The sequence below is a fragment of the Ambystoma mexicanum genome, chromosome 6q, assembly GCF_040938575.1.
Source record: "Ambystoma mexicanum isolate Mex_15411 chromosome 6q, UKY_AmexF1_1, whole genome shotgun sequence".
Classification (NCBI taxonomy): domain Eukaryota; kingdom Metazoa; phylum Chordata; class Amphibia; order Caudata; family Ambystomatidae; genus Ambystoma; species Ambystoma mexicanum.
In genome coordinates, this window is record NC_090937.1 from 1,045,302,045 (window position 1) to 1,045,320,179 (window position 18,135).

General features: G+C 41.3%; 1 protein-coding gene across 5 annotated transcripts in view; it reads right to left on the reverse strand.

Annotated features, from left to right (window-relative positions):
- Positions 1-18,135, reverse strand: part of MICU3 (mitochondrial calcium uptake family member 3) — a 526,504-nt gene that overhangs the window by 19,016 nt on the left and 489,353 nt on the right. The window contains exon 14 of one of the 5 annotated variants that reach the window (XM_069631590.1): positions 7,531-7,596. The exons of the other annotated variants lie outside the window; for them this stretch is intronic. Within the exon in view, the coding sequence (XP_069487691.1) occupies positions 7,531-7,596 (66 nt within the window). The remainder of the gene's footprint in view (positions 1-7,530; positions 7,597-18,135) is intronic. 5 annotated transcript variants of the gene reach the window in all.

An 18,135-nucleotide genomic window follows, 5' to 3' on the forward strand; every position in this document is an offset into this window, starting at 1 on the left:
AGCCCTCATTAAAATTGGCTTTACATACAACTAAGATTTTCTGAAAGTGTGATTTCAAATGCACAGTTTGCCACACATTTATTCAAGAATGTGTTCACTAATACGACCCAAACAGTAGGCTGCGAATAAAAAATACGTTTCGCAATAATTTTTTTTGTACCCAGGCCCATTTTGTGCTGCCTCCCTAATAGTCTCAGGTGGTTCCGTGTTGTTATCAGGTTCAGTGTGAGGCTTTCTAATATAAAACACTGAGAGGAGTGCATGACTTTCAGTTTGGCATCCATCACAACGTTTTAATGTTTTCATTTGTTTATATAATGTTTCCCTTTCTGCTTTGCTGAGATTTAGAAGTTAAAATGCATTTTAAAAATATATCCAGAGTTCAGTTAAGGACAGAAACAACTTATGAATAGCACTATATTTGGGTGACGTATGCCGTATGCATGTAGATGCCCTCCTAAAGGTTTAGTGCTAAACTAAGCTGTGACATGTGTATTCGTTTCACTGTTTTTTTTCATCATTTTTAGAGAGTTTTAAATGTGTACATCTGTCCACATTGTGCCATAACAACACACCTCATTTTGTAGAGAGGAAACACTGGGTAAGAAAATCAACGTTTCAATCTTGCCCCCCTTCATCCACTCCTTGTCTTTCAACCAACACCCCTTTGCATTAAGAAACATATAGTTTAGTTTCCTTATAAAATGTAAGCACTTACTCACAGCATGTACAGCAGTGTTGGCAAAAAGGCCAAGACTGGCTCAATGTGTCACTTTTATATCAACAGATCAATCCCATAATTTTTTGTTTTACACGGGCCTGCCCTAATGAAAAAGGGCAGATATCGTCCTGTGTAACAGGACAGATCATAAAAAAGAAGTAGCCAAATTATTGGCCATTAGTACCCGGCACGCGCTGCCCACCGCAAATACAACGTGTGGATTGGCTCTTTTGCGAGCCATACCATATGGTATTCCCTTGTACGCCGGTGCGTCCTGCGCGTGCCGGGTACTCTGTTCCCGGCAAGGGGCCAATGAGGAGGCCAATGAGGAGGCTCGAAACGGGGCAATCCCCGCTCCAAGCCTCCCTATGGCTGGAGGCTGCCTTCGTCCCGCACCGGGGACTCTGGTAAGTTATTTTTTTTTCCTCCACCCCCCTTCCCCGCAAACTATCCCCTCCCAGCCCTCCCAACCCCACTCACTTTCTTTTTTCTTTTTTTCTTGGGAGAGAACGCGCTGGAAACACTTCTGTACCAAGCGCATCTGCTCCCGATGGCTGCCATGGAAAGGGAAAATGGACTACGTTTTCCCTTTCCCGGTGGCCATTTTATTTCACTTTTTTTTCTACTGAAAAAATGCCATTAGTACCCCGGTCTAACGGGCCGGGGTACTAATGGCTATAACACCCTCGGCGGCGGGCCAATACTGCCCACGGTAATGCCCCCGGGGCTCCGTTCAAGCCCTCGCTATGCACGGGCCTGTAACTACGGTCCCGGGGGCCTTATTACCTAGGGCGGTATCGGCCCGCCGCCTCGGGTCTTATTGCCACAATCAAGAACATTATTGCCAGTAGATCTAATGACTAGACTACAGGAAGAGATTGCAAGCCTCATTCGACATGCAACAGACGCGGGTTGGATAGAGGAGGAAGAAAAACGTTTTTGGGAATAAACTGCACATAGTGACAGTCGCTTTCCATATTTTACCCAAAATGCATAAAGACAATGTACATCCACTAGGCCGACCAATAGTGTCAGCAACAGGTTCAGTGTTGGACCCCTTGTCTTAATATGCACATTTCTTCCTTAGCCCTTTTGTGGCTAAAATTAGATCATATATAAGAGATACTAGCGCAGTGATTAATATTCTTTCAAACTCTAGAGCAGAACAACAGGACATCCTTGGGATAAAGCACTGTATGCGAGTATACCGCAAAATGCTAGCTTAGAGGTAATGAGAACATATCTAGAGAAATGGCCATACACAAAAGAAAGAGTGCCGACAGTGTTCATCCTTTAGTGCATCCGTTTGCCACTTACTGAAAATGTCTTCTTATTTGAAGAAAACGTGTTTAAACAGGTGCATGGCACGAGTATGGGTGCAACGTTTGCATAAGAAATAGCAAATTTGTACATGGGTTATTTTCAGACCACTCATCTGTACACTGAGCAGAACCCTTTCATTGAACAGATGAAAAGTTGGCATTGTTACATCGACAATGTGCTCATGATCTGGACAGACACCATTGAGGAACTAAATCATTTCAAACAATGGCTGAATGAGTGTGATCCTTATATACATTTTACCATGCACTTAGTGGTATTTCTAGATCTAATTCTAAGTAAAAATAAATGATAATGGTACGATAAACACCACACTATCGGAAACCAAGAATTCTTTAGTACACCTCAGCAGCTATCACCCTTCTAGTTTAAAAACGAATCTACCATATGTTCACTTTCTCAGAATAAAGAGGAACTGTTCTACAGAAGAGAACTTTAATAAACATTCAGCTGAGCTTTAATTTCGTCTTAAATAGAGAGGCTATCCACCGAAGGTGGTGAAGAACGCCAGGAAAAGAGCAAAATATACCATCAGAGAAATCTGTTTCACAAAACAGTACAGATCTCAAGAAGAAAGAATCACATGCATAACTACATAAAGCCCGATCAGTCATACATTGAAAAAAGTAATATTGAAAAATTGGCATATTATTCAATCACCTGAATTCTGGGTTGTATACTAATTGACCTTTTCACGATTGACCTCGGGAGAATTGACCCGGGGAGAATTGACCTAATTTAGAAGGTCAATTAGGACAAATATTCAGGGGGAAACACCACGCATCTCCTCACCCAATCCCCTTATATTATTTATAATCCAAAACCAACCCAATACATATATAGAATAACTAAAATAATATAAAGGTCAATTGTGCAGAAGGTCAATTAGGACCACTATAATTAGGTCAATTGTGCAAAAGGTCAATTGTAAAAAGGTCAATTTGGGTAATACCGAATTCTGTACTAGCAAACCAGATTTAAAAAAAAATATATATCACAAAATTTGAAACAACTTCTAGTCCACACGTAGGACTACAACCCGACTAAGGTTGCTACAGTCACAGGTTAATGGGGAATGGCACTAGTTATAGGCCACTACAAATGTGGAAAATGCTCTGTGTGTGGTTTGACTCAAAACATAAAGAACATAGACCTAAAGGGGCAGGACTGGGAATTCACAGAATTCACGTACTGCAAAAAAACTGTGGGCTGTCTATGGTATTACGTGTCTATGTGGTCTCATCTATATTGGAAAAACGAAACGAGAAATACTTCAAAGGATATGTGAGCACAGATCATGCCTTAAGAATCAGGTACCAGATAAAACAATGGTCGAACATTTCATGAGAAAAAACACAAACATACAGACATACTATGGTCTGTGATTCAGACAGACACCCCACTGTGGAGGGGACAGCGATATAGCACTGGAAAAACTATAACAAAAATAGATGCAGCACTTCAACAAGGTTAAATCATGTCTAAATACACGCATTACATTTTTTGTGATCGGAAGCAGGTTTTGATAAAGATCGCAGTGTCACAGGTGTGAAAGTATGAAAGAGAGAGATACTGTTTTTCCTTGACTGATCGGAGACACGTGAGCTTTAAATGTAGGGCTAGACCGAAGGCACACCATACTGTGCTGTGTCCTATATATTAAACACAACTGTGTTTTATGAAAAAGAAATAAGTAAAAAAAATGTAATAATCAGATGCACGATGAAATAAAGATAATATGGTGCAACAGAGGAGCAGCTGTCCGCAAGGGCACAGGTTCTTGTATTGTTTCAATAAAAATAAACTACACGGACTAAAACACACTCAAACATGGTGGCCGCCGTGTCAGCGACAAATTGCTCATGCTCCTTGTAAGCAAAAGATGCAAGGAAATGTTGCAAGAAAGATGCACCATCGCCTGGCCAGACTTTGTGTGCCTGAAAAGATGCAAGAGCACGCAATGTATCGCAGGAATAGGAAAATGTATGGAATAGTTAGTTTGGCTTTAAGGCAAGTAAATGAGATACCCAGCAGCTTTTTCTTCTTGCGCAAAGGCGTGGAATGGAAATACTCCTTGGTGGACGATAAGGGGGAATGTTTTAACAAAAATGACCAAGCGAGAATTAATAGAGAGACAGAAGGAGGGCACAAATATTTTTTACTCGACACAACATTACCACCCTAGAGGATGTGAATGCTCGAACATAACTATAGATGTTAGAGAATGAATAATAGAAATGAAGCTAATATTTGGGATGTGTGCATTTACATACTCAGAAGAGATACAGAGTCGCTTCTCCTCAGTTAGTCGTGTACCATAAACACACAGCGTGTTTGATTTGTCAACAGGTGGTACAGGATTAAATACTGAACCAAAGGAGGTAGGGGTTGACTTTGTTGTGAAGCACTCTAAAGAATAGAAATGGAGGTAGGTTAGTGTCCAATCTTCTCTTGAGTTTTAAATGACAATTATTTGCAAGAACAAGTGACATAAATAGGACAGTAATAATGATATTTCGTTTTTGCAGACATGAAAGTGATGAAAAGATGTGGACTAAGAAATGATGTATGTATAAAACAATGAGGTTGGTAGCAAAATTAGGAATGAAATTGTTTTTGACATTAAATATCAAATGTAGGATCTCCAATTTACAGTATGTGTTTTCTATTTTAGAATGAACATTACTTATAAGGGGACTGAAGAGATTGGATCTTGCAACATAATCACACGTCCTGATGAAGGCCTATATGTTTATAGAAATAGGAGATCACAAAAGGATGGGCGTATCTTTTAGTAAAGGCCAAAACACTGTCGACATATTTGATAAAATACATCCTTTTTAAAACAGGATATCTTTGAATAGCCATCCTGAGGGAAAATGTGAGGACACCATTGCAGTATATAAAAGAGTGAGATGTTGAAAATTCAATGAAAAATATCTGAATACTAATAAAAGACCCAAAGGGGTTTATGTAACTCACTGTATAATATCTATATGAAATATAACAATGATGGAAGGTTGACCATGATCCCGACTGTAGATAGTATTTAAAGTGGATGAAAACTATGAGTAAACCATCGAAATGTACTGTATTGCACAAACAACACTTTAAACTACCCCCATATGACACAATGTTTGCACTTTAAGTCATTTTGTGTGTCGGTCTTTGATTTATCGTATTAGTTAAATTGGTGTGTATTCTACCATTAAAACATTTTTATTTTCGTGAAAAAAATGAATACATTGTGGTTTTAATTGAGCAGAAGAGTTGGAAACCTGTGTGCAGCATTTGATGTTTTCTGCAACATTTCCTTAGGTTGCATAACAAACACACAGGAGAAACGGGTAGCCTGCTACTCTTGTCATGTTCGATGTGTCACGTGACATGGGTCCGCTAACCAGCGATGAACAGTATGAAAAGCGGTTTAGTTTTGATAATATAGTGCTACTCATACCTTTATTTTATATGAATTCAGCACTGTGACTAAAATTATTTCCCTTCCAGTGAGATGTCGACACACCCTTACGGTTTGTTTGCAAACTGCTCTGCAGTCAGTTTTGAGGGATGCACATTCGTCCTCCTCCTACTATCCCTGCCTGTTTTCCTCCGCCACCTCCCCCATTTTAGGCTTCTAGCCTCTTACCTCTGTCACCTTAAATCCTGTTTCTTCCCTTTGGCTTCTGCCTCCTACCTGTTAATTTAAGATTGCCCCTCAGGGTTCCTTTTCTCAGAAAAAACATTTGTCTGGTCCCTTAATTATCAGGGTCATGGTCTAGCAACATCCTGTTGGGTTGAGGAGGCCTGACTGCAATAGGATTATCTAGCATGTTCATTGATGTCAGGTACATCACTTATTTCACATTTCATCAATTGTCAGCGTTCACTTCTCTTCTGCAGAGATGGCGCTTGTTCTAATGTGCCAAACACTGGCAGACAAGTTTCTTCAAATGATCTAGGGAATTTGAAATGCATCTTTAGAATTTCTCCTTTCCTTTTCTATCTGAGATCTGTTTCAGCAAATAAAAGAATTCCGACCCAGAGTCTAGTCAAGGATGCAAGCAGCAACATCAGTGTAAACTGCTTGTGAAACCATCATCCACACTTCTCTATTGGTACCTCTAGCTCTTGGGATAAATATGCGTAGACATGTTGTGTTACTCCAAAATTTAGACTAAAACGGTTTCTCTGTTTCTTTTTCTAATTTTGCAAAACCACCTAATTTTGTAGAGGAAATACCCGAAAAGTGACCATCAAAGCTGAAACTGGCACACCTTGAGCCAGTTCAGGCTTTTCCACCAACAGGACTTTGCATTCTTGTAACTTAGTTACAGAACAGTGGGTTAATCCATCTACTGTAGAGATCTGTGTGCACCTGGAGGTCCTATTTTAGGCTGCATCTCATGCATTCAAGAGTAGGGTACAGTGGCTCGAATAATATTGACAGACACATATGGGTCTATAAAATACTAATCTGTCAGGAACATGTGTTCAAGAAGCCGATTGTGGACTATATTGGACTACTTTTTTGTGCATTAATATATATGCAAGCTCGCATTTATTTCTGTTCAAAACAAACATTGGCTAAAGAAATGGTTTTTGGCTCCCGTATATATTTGCCAGGTACTGCCATCATATGCGTAGCCACTCATTTTCCAACTGTTGCCATAATAGGCAGTTGGGAGAGTATTCCGAGAAAGAGCCGCTGTGCTGTTCTCTCTGGTGTGACCTTGTAAGAAGGTTAGTACATTTTGTTAATCTCTTTTTCCTCATTAGACGTCTTTTCATTGTGTCACCAATGGCCAATCAAAGAAATACATATATGTCATCAAATCGTTGTTTAATACATTTTAGGAAAGCTTCGTTAAGAAAAAACATTAAATGATGAACTGTTCAGAAAAATGGTAACAGTATTGAAATAATCGACCTTAGATGGCAGCGCCTTTGCCCCGTTTTCTTATGTTGTACCAGTGTATGTTTTGTGCTTGGTTGGAGCTAAGAATAGTTGGAAAATCATTATATGCTGTGAATAATACTTGTATTGAGGGCTGTGTTTCTTTGATTAATAATGTAACCCTTTCTGTTGGTTTTAAATGTGTTGGTTTGTATGGATTGTGTAAACCTCTAAATAAACATTCAATAACAATAGACTGAACTTGATAGTGTACATTGTACATGAGCAACAAACATTTATTGCAAGGGCTGAACCTTAAAAAAGTGAATTTGTAAATCAAATAAAGAAAATGAATAGCAAAGTTATCAATGGAAAAGATAAATAGAAATTGGGTAAAGTCAAAATGCAACAATGTGCCATTCACAACCTACAATCATTTAAGTCAAAGCTAAATACAAACATTCTTGGTATGTTAATCACACATCAGTCTATGGTGAAAAGGAAAATGTTGAACCTACACTCAAGCGAGATCATGGACAACATGCCATACAGTAATAAAGTGGAGGCCACGTACCTATCTGTGCAGTTGCTTCTTCAGGCAGGATTTGAAAGTGGTGTATCGCTGCACTGTTTTGTAGCCCTGTGGAGTGAAGCAAGAGATAGAGTGGTGTGCGGAAGCAAGAAGGTGAAAAGTCAGCCAGTGGCAGGCAAAGAAAGCGTAACATATCAAACATGCAAACAGAGATGAAAGTGAGGTTAATAAGTCCAACTCGGCACAAGACATGCGTATCCATTGACACCAATGTGATTAGAAATACAATGTATAAATATGCATCGGTACCCCGGCCAAATGAAAAATACATTCCCCAACTTGAGCTCCCAATTGTGGGCTTCCATATGGTTTGGATTATAGGTAAAGGTTCTTGCTTTGTCTTTGGCAGGAGAGATTTAGGGAATGAGCAGTCGGATACATTTGGATTTTTAGGGATTCTAGGATTTGGCACTGAATCAAATCAATTATTGCACTTTTTACAATTCCGCAAGTGCATAGTAAGAATAAAACATTCTAGCTTTCTAATTTAATGTTCCATAGCTTAGCAACAACAATATATAAACCATAGGTGTTTATTCACAAAGTAGCAGACATACACTGCGATAATGCTGCTTTGGCGTGTAACCCACAAATATCTTCTTTAAATCTCGAGAATTGTTTGCCACTTCTCCATTTTTTCTCTCTCTCTCTCTCTCTCTCTCTCTCTCTCTCTCTCTCTCTCTCTCTTTGTGCCAAGTTTAATCCTTTTGGGAAGAGTTGGTTTACTGTTTGCACTCTTACCCTAAATGGTCCAAGTTGACCCATGCTGATGAAGGCTTTTCATCATCCTTTTATTTCATTTACTATATGCCATTAGAATCATGTTTTATAAAAAAAAACAAAGAAGAGGAAACAAAGAAAACACAAACCTCCCCAAATCACGCATTATTAACAAAATGTAGGTTTCAGACCGATAAACAGCAGACAGGTACGACTCATGTAATGCAATTCTGCCTCAATACACATCATGGGATACAAAAGAAATGAAGTCAATGATGATAGTTCTGGGCAGAGTCCAGTATACAGAAACGTACATTCCTCACGGTTATTCCTGTTAAGAGGGTTTAAACTACACTGATGCACGTGTTCATACAACAGGCATACACACTGGAAATGGGACTGTTATTGCTACAGTTGGCCCATCATAAATGCATGCACAATCACACAGGCTGTGTCCATTCCATTGCACCACATTCACAGAGTTACACACCTCTTTGCTCTTTTCTATCACGTTATCCTGTGTAGTGGATTCTTATTGAATTCAATTCTTATATAAGATACACAATACCACAGAGCATCTCACCGAGCACACAACCAATCAAACTCACAACAAAGGAAACAGCCTGAACGTCATCGTCCAAGACATACCAACACTCCAATACAACACAAAATCGGGTGCATATCCCAAACCCCATCTGACCTGAACCTCATTTCAAAAACGTCAGACTTCCTGCAGACATATGATCACTACAACAAAAGACTCTTACAATTACAACACCATGCCCAAAGCCAAGAATGAAAACAAGGATTTCTTAAAAACAGTGCACAACCCCCACACCCTGGTCGTTCCATAACCATTCCTCGAGAGGTCCACCACCATCAACATTTTTGTTGACAAAATCAGTAAGATCCACCAAGACATTTAAGCCAATTGAGGCAACACGCAACTCATCACACCCTGTAAAACAAAAACATGGACTATCATTCAAAAACCCCATGACAGAGATGCCGTCCAGTTTGGCTGTCTCTGCCAGATCAAGAATTTTTAACAGGGGGCCAAATGTGTGTAACAATCTCTCAGTAAAACTTTTGTGATTAAGACACCGTTAAGTTGATCCGATTCATTGCAACAAAACCCAGGACATTTGGTGGTATGGGAAGGGATGAGCATCTGAACTCTCAGCCCAAGTGCATGCACATGAGATCACACCCGATATAAACAATGAGATCAAAAATGACATCATAGGTGATTTCCTAGGGAAGGGGGACTAAGTTAAGATGATCATCTCTCCAACCAAATGTCCTGTTTGTTTTTGCAATTAATCCGATCATCTTAACTTAACATCTTTTCACTGGAAATAATTCTATATTAAAAACATTAATCAAAAACGATCATTTAGAAAACACCATTTATTGGCAAGCTTTCATAATCTAAAGATCACTTATCAGGCAAAAATATATAACATATTTATATTTACAATTAATCACCATTGAGACTTTTTTTTTCTCAGAAATCAGGTGATATACAAACACCCATATGTCATAAGGTGGATCCAGTAGATTTCCATCTACAATAGCCAAATCGAAAGAATGCACTGTTGAAATATATTTTGTATGGTGAACTCTTCTGCCGTAATGGTGCTCCAGACTAACGGTTTGACTAATTAACTATTGGCTTAGAAGGCAAGGAGACAAACCAAATGTTTAAAATGATTGAAAATTCAAAGGATGGGAACAGTGGCAGTGAAGAGGTCCATGAGATGGTTGGAGATGCTGTAGATATGTAGAATAGGAGGTGGATTGGTCCTGGCATTTGGCAAATGGCTTTGGGCAGTTTTCGGCTAAGCTTGTGGTTTTCATTGAATTCATATTAACTGTTTGAAATTCTTTGCTCTCAAATTCAGTAAATAGGTGTATACAAAATACCTGTTCAATCATAAACCTCAGTCTGTTTCATGTTGATACCCTGCAGCTTCAAAACACTGCGTTCAGTAGCTGCAGCTGAAGCCCCAGCTTTAAGCCAAAACTTAAAAAGGGATGACTTGTTGGTTCATTTAATATTTAAAAATCTTGTTATCAAGCGGGCAACACGCTTGTCTTGGAAGCAAGACGACGCAGAACAACACAGGCTCGAATCCCGGGTCCGCACTTAAAAAAGCGTGTTATAAGAAAATTATAATTGATTTATATACAAACTTTGGAAAATATCTTAAAAGGACATTGCACTGTGTTTAAAGTGCTACTACCATACCAGCTTCCTTACATATCTGTAACGCCTTGTGGGCACCAGTCATGCATTTGTAGTAATCCCACTTTAAGGAGCAATGGAGAGGTTGCATTCCAATGGGCCACTGGGTATGAGCCATGCATCGAACTACAATTGTCTCTAGGAAGTAAGTATGTACTGTGTGTGGTACAGATGTCACACCTATCTCAGATGATTGGATAGAAGAGTATTGGGGGAGGTGGGGTTGTTTCAATAGGCTGCCATGTGCATTTGTAGGAGGCATCTGTGACTTGGGGAGAGAGTGCATCCTGCATGTACCATATTCTGTGTTATTCTACAGTGCTGATCCACAAGAATGTCTACATCATGAAAGAAATTCTCACTCAGGCATGGAACTCTGCATTATTACCATGCAGAGTGCTTCCGTGCGTGGAGGTTATCACTCACCTTGCGGTCGTTCCCTGGTATGTTGAGGCGTGTGACTAGCTGCTTGGTTTTGCATCTTCCCGATTCCATTAAGGATGCCATGTCACTCTGCAGTATTTGTTTTTGCAGCCTTCTATGTTCTGGTGCTGCCCATTTTGGAATTTCAAGCTCCCGTATCCCTCCAAAGTCCCAGGGATGTCATGGATCAGGAAGATTTTCTGCCAAGCATAGGTAATTCTGTGACAGATTAGCGCTCCAAGGAGCTAAAGGATTTCAGCGATTGCTGTCTTCTTTGAGTCCAGTGTGTCAGGCCCTCTGCGGTTTAATCCTGTCTGAGAGCTCAGTTTTCCCATTGTTCAGCTGCAGGCTAGACCCCAAATGCCATGGCAAAGGACGAATCCTGTTTTAGATTTGGGTTCTCAACTATGCTTTCCCTCCCTGTTCTCTTATACGGGTTCCTTCTTGGCAGGGCTCACTAATATGGTGCTTCTCAGTCTACCTAGTTGGCTGGAGTGACTACTCCAAGGACTTGACACCTGCGGTTCTGCCGCCTGACCTTCCTTGCTTCCTTCTCCCCCGAAGCCACCCGCTGACGCCGGACACACTCCGGCATGGCCACCTGAAGGATCATGTGACCGCCCTTCAGGATATTCCATTTTCGCTCATAAACTGTGGTGCTGCTGAGCCTCCCTGACTGGCTGGAATGACTGCTCCGAGAACTTGACAACCGCGGCTCTGCAGCCTGTCCTCCCATGCTTCCTCCTACCCGGAGGCCTCCTGACCACGGGACATGCCCTCTCACTCCTTTAATCTGCAACTCTAGGGTGTCGCTGCTCTGGGCATCATTGAACGAAAGGCGACCCATGTAAGGTTCGTTTTTTACTCCTGTTTGCCCCTGTTCGTCCCTGATCATGTGCCCTATCTGGTTTCATTGCCACATGCTAATCCTGTCCTTTTCTTAGTTCATTTCTCCTACTAGCATGCCTATGTCTATTCCTACTAGGCTTTCCTCTTGCCTCTTCCCCCCTCCTACTTCTCAGCATACCCATAATGTATCTAACCTTTCCTACCCTACTGTGTCCCCTGATTCTTACCCTTCTTTTAATGTTTTCCTTCAGAATACTCACTCTGTGTGTAATAAATCCCACTCTATTCTTGACCTCTTTCTGCTTTAACATACATTTTCTCTGCCTCACCGACACATGAATTACTCCTGATAACACATCCACTCCCGTCTTCCTTCAAACCTTTACTTGTCACTTCTCCCACACTCCGCGCACTTTTGGTTACGGGTGGGGCAGGTACTGGGATGCTTTACCATTCCTCCTAAACCCTTGTTTCGCACCTGCCTGGCCTTCCTTCTCTCCCAATATTTGAGTATCACCTCTCATTTTTCTCTAAACCTTCCCAGTCTCCTTCGTTACTATCTACAGGCACACTAATGACTTCCTTGATCATATAGATTCCCTTTCATCTGTTCTCCCTCCTTCCTCCTCTATCTTCTTTCTTATTGGCAATGTATCTCCCTCTCCTCTCTTCCTCTACTCAAGCCCTACTCCTAGCTATCATCGAGTCTACTGTTTAAACTTTTTCCCTTCCCCTTCCTCTCATCATTTTGGATATTGTCTTGACCTCATTTTCGCTCCACTCCCCCTTCTCTTGGAAACATTTCTGCCTATTCTGTTCACTCTTCTGATTATCTCTTACTTTCACTTTCCTTTCTCCCTCTCCTCCCGCTCCCTTTGTTCCTTCTCTCATTACAATCTTTGGTCCTTTGATTCTTCTACCCTCTCTGTTGCTTCCACTCCCTCTTTCTCTTCCCCCATCTCTTCCCTTCCTCCTGATGAGGCCATCAACTCTCTTCAGTCCTCTCTTGGGTCTACTCAATCATATTCACCCACCTTGCTCATTTACTCCCTCTCGGAGTCCCCCCAAACCTGGCTCACCACGGACCTCTGCTCTCACCGACCTACGCAAAGTAGATCGATGGTGGAAAAGGTCAGTCATCTTCTGACCTCTCTGCACTATCCTCACTGCATTCATCCTATGATTCAGCTCTGCTTAGAGCTACAAAACACTATCCTCAATGCATGTCACCTCTTTCAGCATCTCCACACAATTCTCTCCCTTCACTCTCCTGATCTCTCTCTTTTTTGCCCCCTTCTCCTCAGACTTTGTAAACTACCTCTAAAGTTGTCTCTCTTCGCTCTTCATTCCCACCTGTTCTTGCTCACTCCCTTCTCCATCTATTCCACCTCCCTATTCTCTATCCTCATTCTCCACGCTCTCTGATCTTGATACCTCTGCTCTTCTGGTTTGTGCCCATCTCACCGCTTACCCCCTGCATCCTTTTCCCACTGCCCTTATCCCTCAAGTCTATCCTCATCTCATTCCCTATCTGACATCTGACTTCCCTTATTAACTCTTCCCTCTCAAACTCTCCATTTCCCTTTGCATTTAAGCATGCTCTCATTCTTCCCATTCTGAAAGAATCCTCCCTTGACCATTCTATCCCTGCTAACTTCCGCCCTATCTCTCTCCTCCATTTCCTCTCTAAGGTCCTTCACCGCAATGCTTATTCTCAGGTGTCCTCCTACCTCAATCTTCAATCACTTCTTCCCCACTTCAATCTGGATGTCGTCCATCTCACTCAACTGAGATTGCTCTTCTGCATTTCTCCAATTCCCTTCTTTCTGCTTGCCACTTCAAGCTCTTCTCTATTCTTATCCGCCTCTGACTTTCTGCTGCTTTTGACACTATCGACCACATGGTTCTTCCCTCTACTCTCACCTCTTTGGGTGTCTCTGGTTAGGTTCCCAAATGGTTTCACTCATATCTCATAACTATCTAACCATTCCTACTATGTCCTACTATGTCACCTGTGCTGGTAAGACCTCTGCCACTCTACCCCTACATGATAGTGTCCCACAAGGATCTGTGCCTGGGCCTCTTTTTATTCTCACTCTATACTGTTCCCCTTTCTGCTCTCTTTACTTCTTATAATCCATCATTTCATATCTATTGGACAAAAACCAAATCATCTTCTCCTGCTCCCACTTTTTAGAGACCTTAGGCTCCACTGTCTTTAGCAACCTCTCTGCTGTCCAAGCTTGGATGTCTTCCCACTTTCTCCGCCTTAATCCATCTAAGACTGAGGTCCTCTTTTTTCCTGCTACTCATTCCTCACCCCCTTTCTCCTCCCTCTCTTTCTTTTCCTCTGTCCCTCCTTCCCCTTCTCCTCATCAGGCCATAACCTGGGTGTCAACTTCAACCCCTCAGAAGTTTCCTTCTCCCTCCATATTTCTAACATGGCTTGTTCCTCCCGGTATGCCATATTTAACATCCATCGTGGACACCTGTACCTTTCCTTTCACAACCACCAATTTTCTTATCAATTCTATGATTTTCTCTTATGTTGAATATTGCTTTGCCGTTCTACTTGGTCTTTTATTCTGCCTCTCAATTGAATGCCCTCTGCTCTTTAACTCATCTCCTTTTTTCTCTTCCTCCTCTTCTTCCATTTCCTCCTCACTTCTCTCCTTTGCAGTCTAGCCCCGTCGATCTTTCCTCACTTATATCACTTTATTCTCCCAATCATACATTGCGCTCTCCAAAGCACTTCCTGCTTTCTTTTCCCAAACCCCCTTGTGCCTCCTCTTGGTTCCGTTCCTTCACCCTACTTGCCCCAAGCACTAGAATTCTCTTTGTCTCTCTTTCTGTTCCTCTTCCTCCCTACACATTTTTTTAATCGAACCTCAGATCTCACCGCTTATCTGCTCTTTTCAATAACAGAGTCATAGTTCCCTACTTCTGTGTATTACTTAGAATGTACTGCTTCACTTGATTGTACTGTTTTATTTTAAACTGTTCAGCACTTTGGCATAAGCCGGTTATAAATAAAATAAATTACAAATACAATGCAAATCCTGTTAATCCCTCTTTGGCTGTATCAGCCATGGTAACTAATAGCCCTAGAGTTGAGCATTGACGTGTTATTGGTCCTTCCAGGGTTACCACATTGCAATCCAGAAAGTCTCCATTCATTCTTTGGTTCAAATCTCTGACATTGATGGCTTGAAATGATTCATGCACAGAGCCTTTTGACAGTGGAGGCAGACTTCCTATGGGAATCAATTGCCCTGGGCACCAATAAACTCAATCACTCCTTCTGAAAGAGCTGGGTTCACTGGTTTGTATGAAGGCTTTTAGATCCCATTACATTATATAAGTACAGATGGCAATTTTTCTTGTTGAATTGGCACGTATTCATATCAAACAGTTCATTTTTACAGGTCTGCTATTTCTGCCCAGCATTGCTTTGTAAATGACGAGCATGTGTTGGTGTGTAGGTTGCTAAAGGCTGTTCGGTTCGAATGCCTGTCTTTGCCAAGGGATTCAGATCTACAGGCTGTTGATTTGGTTCTGTCTTTTTTCTGAATTTGGTCTGTGAACAGAGATCTTTGCCTGCAGGCTTATTCTGCTAAATTGATATGTTGCACTTTGCCTCCTTCAAAAGAGTATTTTACATCAGGGCCTTATACCTGGGGGGGAGTATTCTTTTTTCTAGGAGGGCTTAGTTTAAAATTTCTCAGAGGACCAAAAGAGGGCGTAGATTTGTGGAGTCCAGTCCTAATTTGTGTGTGCTCCATTGTCTGGAATTATATGAGACAGGTACCCGAAACTTGAGATCCTCTTCCTCTCAATTGTTAATTTCCTGCTAGAATCTTCACAGACCAGTCTCCTCTCCCACTTTGGTTAGCTCAGTAGGGTGCGTTATGGCACATGCAGCGGTTGACCTTTCCACTTTTAGTGTGCATTTGGCATTGAAGGCATATACTGCAGAGGAATGTGTGGAGGATATTTTCAGAGCAGCAGCTTGGTTTAATGGGTCTGTGTCCAGTGCTCCATGCCTGCCATTAAACAACAGTTTTTTTGTTTTTTTTTGTTTTCTATGGCGCTATAGCCCGCGGGCATCAGAGCGCATTACAATAAGACAGGACATGTAGAAATAGGGAACGGGACAGTGGTATAACCACACATATAAGTCAGTTCCGTGGTGTAGTAGGATTTATTGTCTAGTCAGGAATTTATTTGAATAGCAGAGAGTTTAGTTTCTTTCTGAAGTGTGTGTAGTTTGTTTCCAGGGTCACGGGTAGTTCGTTCCATTTAAGGATACTTCTGCCCGAGAAGGCCTTGCCAAGACCATTCAACTTTTTAGCTGGAATAGTTTGGAGGAGGCCTGTGTTAGAGGATCTTAGGTTCCTGGTTGGTTTGTGCCATTTGAACTGTTTTTTTAGATATGCAGAGGCTTTGCCATATAGGCATCGATGGACCATAGTGAGGGATTTGAATATAATTCTCTCCTCAATGGCCAGCCAGTGTAGATCTCTTCTTTCGTTTGTAATGTGTTCCCTTCTTGACTTGCCCGTGATAGTCCTAATGGCATTGTTCTGAATCACCTGGCATTGCTTCAGGCATTTGCTATTTGCTCCGAGGAGCAAAGAGTTGCCATAGTTAAGTCTAGAGAGTATTGTAGCTCTGGCTATGGTAGTGCTGTTTTTCTGATTTCGTAGAGGTCTGATTTTTTTGAGGAGTTTTTGGTGGTATTGGCAATTTCTTTTCAAGTAGGCAGTATGAGCCTCGGCTCCCAGTGAGGCCTGTAGATAAACTCCAAGCGTCTTCACTTTCCCTGATATTGAAATTTTAGCATTTTTGATACTGAATGAGGAGTATGATGGGTTCAGTTTTTTCCTGGCGTGTGAAGACCCAAAATTCATTAGTTCCATTTTGGTACCATTAAGGCATATCCAGTTATCCTTCATCCATCCTTCAATGATGGTATATATAGATGTTAGTTTATCGCTGTCTTGTTTATAGTCTCCACTAAGCTCGAAGACCAATTGAGTGTCGTCAGCGAAATTAGTCAAGAATATGTCAATTTGTGTCAGCATAACACATAGGCAGCACATGTATAGATTGAATAACAGGGGAGAGAAGCTTGCTCCCTGTGGGACTCCACAGTCCACTGATTTGGTTTTGGAGGCCTGGTTTCCCCAGATAATCCTGGACTGTCTGTCTTGTAAAAAAGAGGATATCCACTCAGTTGCCTCTTGCGAGCAGTTTCCTGAGAGTTCCAAGGCCTCACGGAGCCTCGTGTGATCAAGCAGATCAAAGGCTGCCGAGAGGTCTAATAAGATCAGTAGGCCTGATTTGCCCTTGTCTAGTATACCCAGCATCTCGGTCTGCAGATCTAATAGTGCCGATTCAGTGCTGTGGCCTGTCCTGAAACCCGATTGTTGGGGGTGCAAGAGGTTGTTCCTATCCACATAGTCTTGGGGCTGTTCAGTGGCAACCTTGTCCAGTATTTTCAACAGGAAATTGCAATTCGTTATTGGTCTTAAATTTGCAGGATCCTGTTGATCTAATTCTGGTTTCTTAGGTAATGGTGTAACCTTAACTGTTTTGATTTTGGTGGGTATGGTTCGATCCCTAAAGGACGCGTTTACTATTCTTCTAAGAAACAGGGCAAAAATATTGGTGTTATCAAGTATTCATTTTGGCGATAATACATTTTCTGTGCATGAGGTGCATCTTATATTTGACAGTGTTTTCTTCATCTCTTCAAGTGTTATGGGTGTGAATTGAGGATTTTGTAGTTCAGGCTTAGTTTCACTTGGTTTATCTGGAATAGGTGGGCTACTGTTCTGGCAATTTAGGATGGTCTCTCTGGCCTTGATGATTTTATTGTGGAACGCCATTTGGACCTTCTCACAGTCTAGTTCTGTTGGCTGAAAAGGCGGGTTAAGAGCCTTAGGTTTATCGATGGCTTTGAGGATCTTGGAAGCCGTGCTAATAAGTTCATTGTAATGGTTTTTCTTGAGTTCTATGAGTTTGGTTTTGTATCTACAATCTGCGTTCTTCCAGTTTGTTTTATTTGATTCTGTGGGGTCTTTTAGCCATTTCCTTTCTAGATTTCGGTTCTCTTTTTTTTAGTTCAATGGCGTCGGCATTGAACCATTTTTGATGGTTTATGTTGGGCCTAACTTGTTTATTTTTCAGGGGAGCATGGAGGTCAAGTAGTTCTTTTATGCATTGATTGTATACCAGTATGATATTTTCACATGAATCGTCATATTTAGTGTTAGACATGATTTTAATTTATTCCTTCTGATAGCATGGTGCTGGTGATATTTTTTAAGTTTCTATCGAGTACT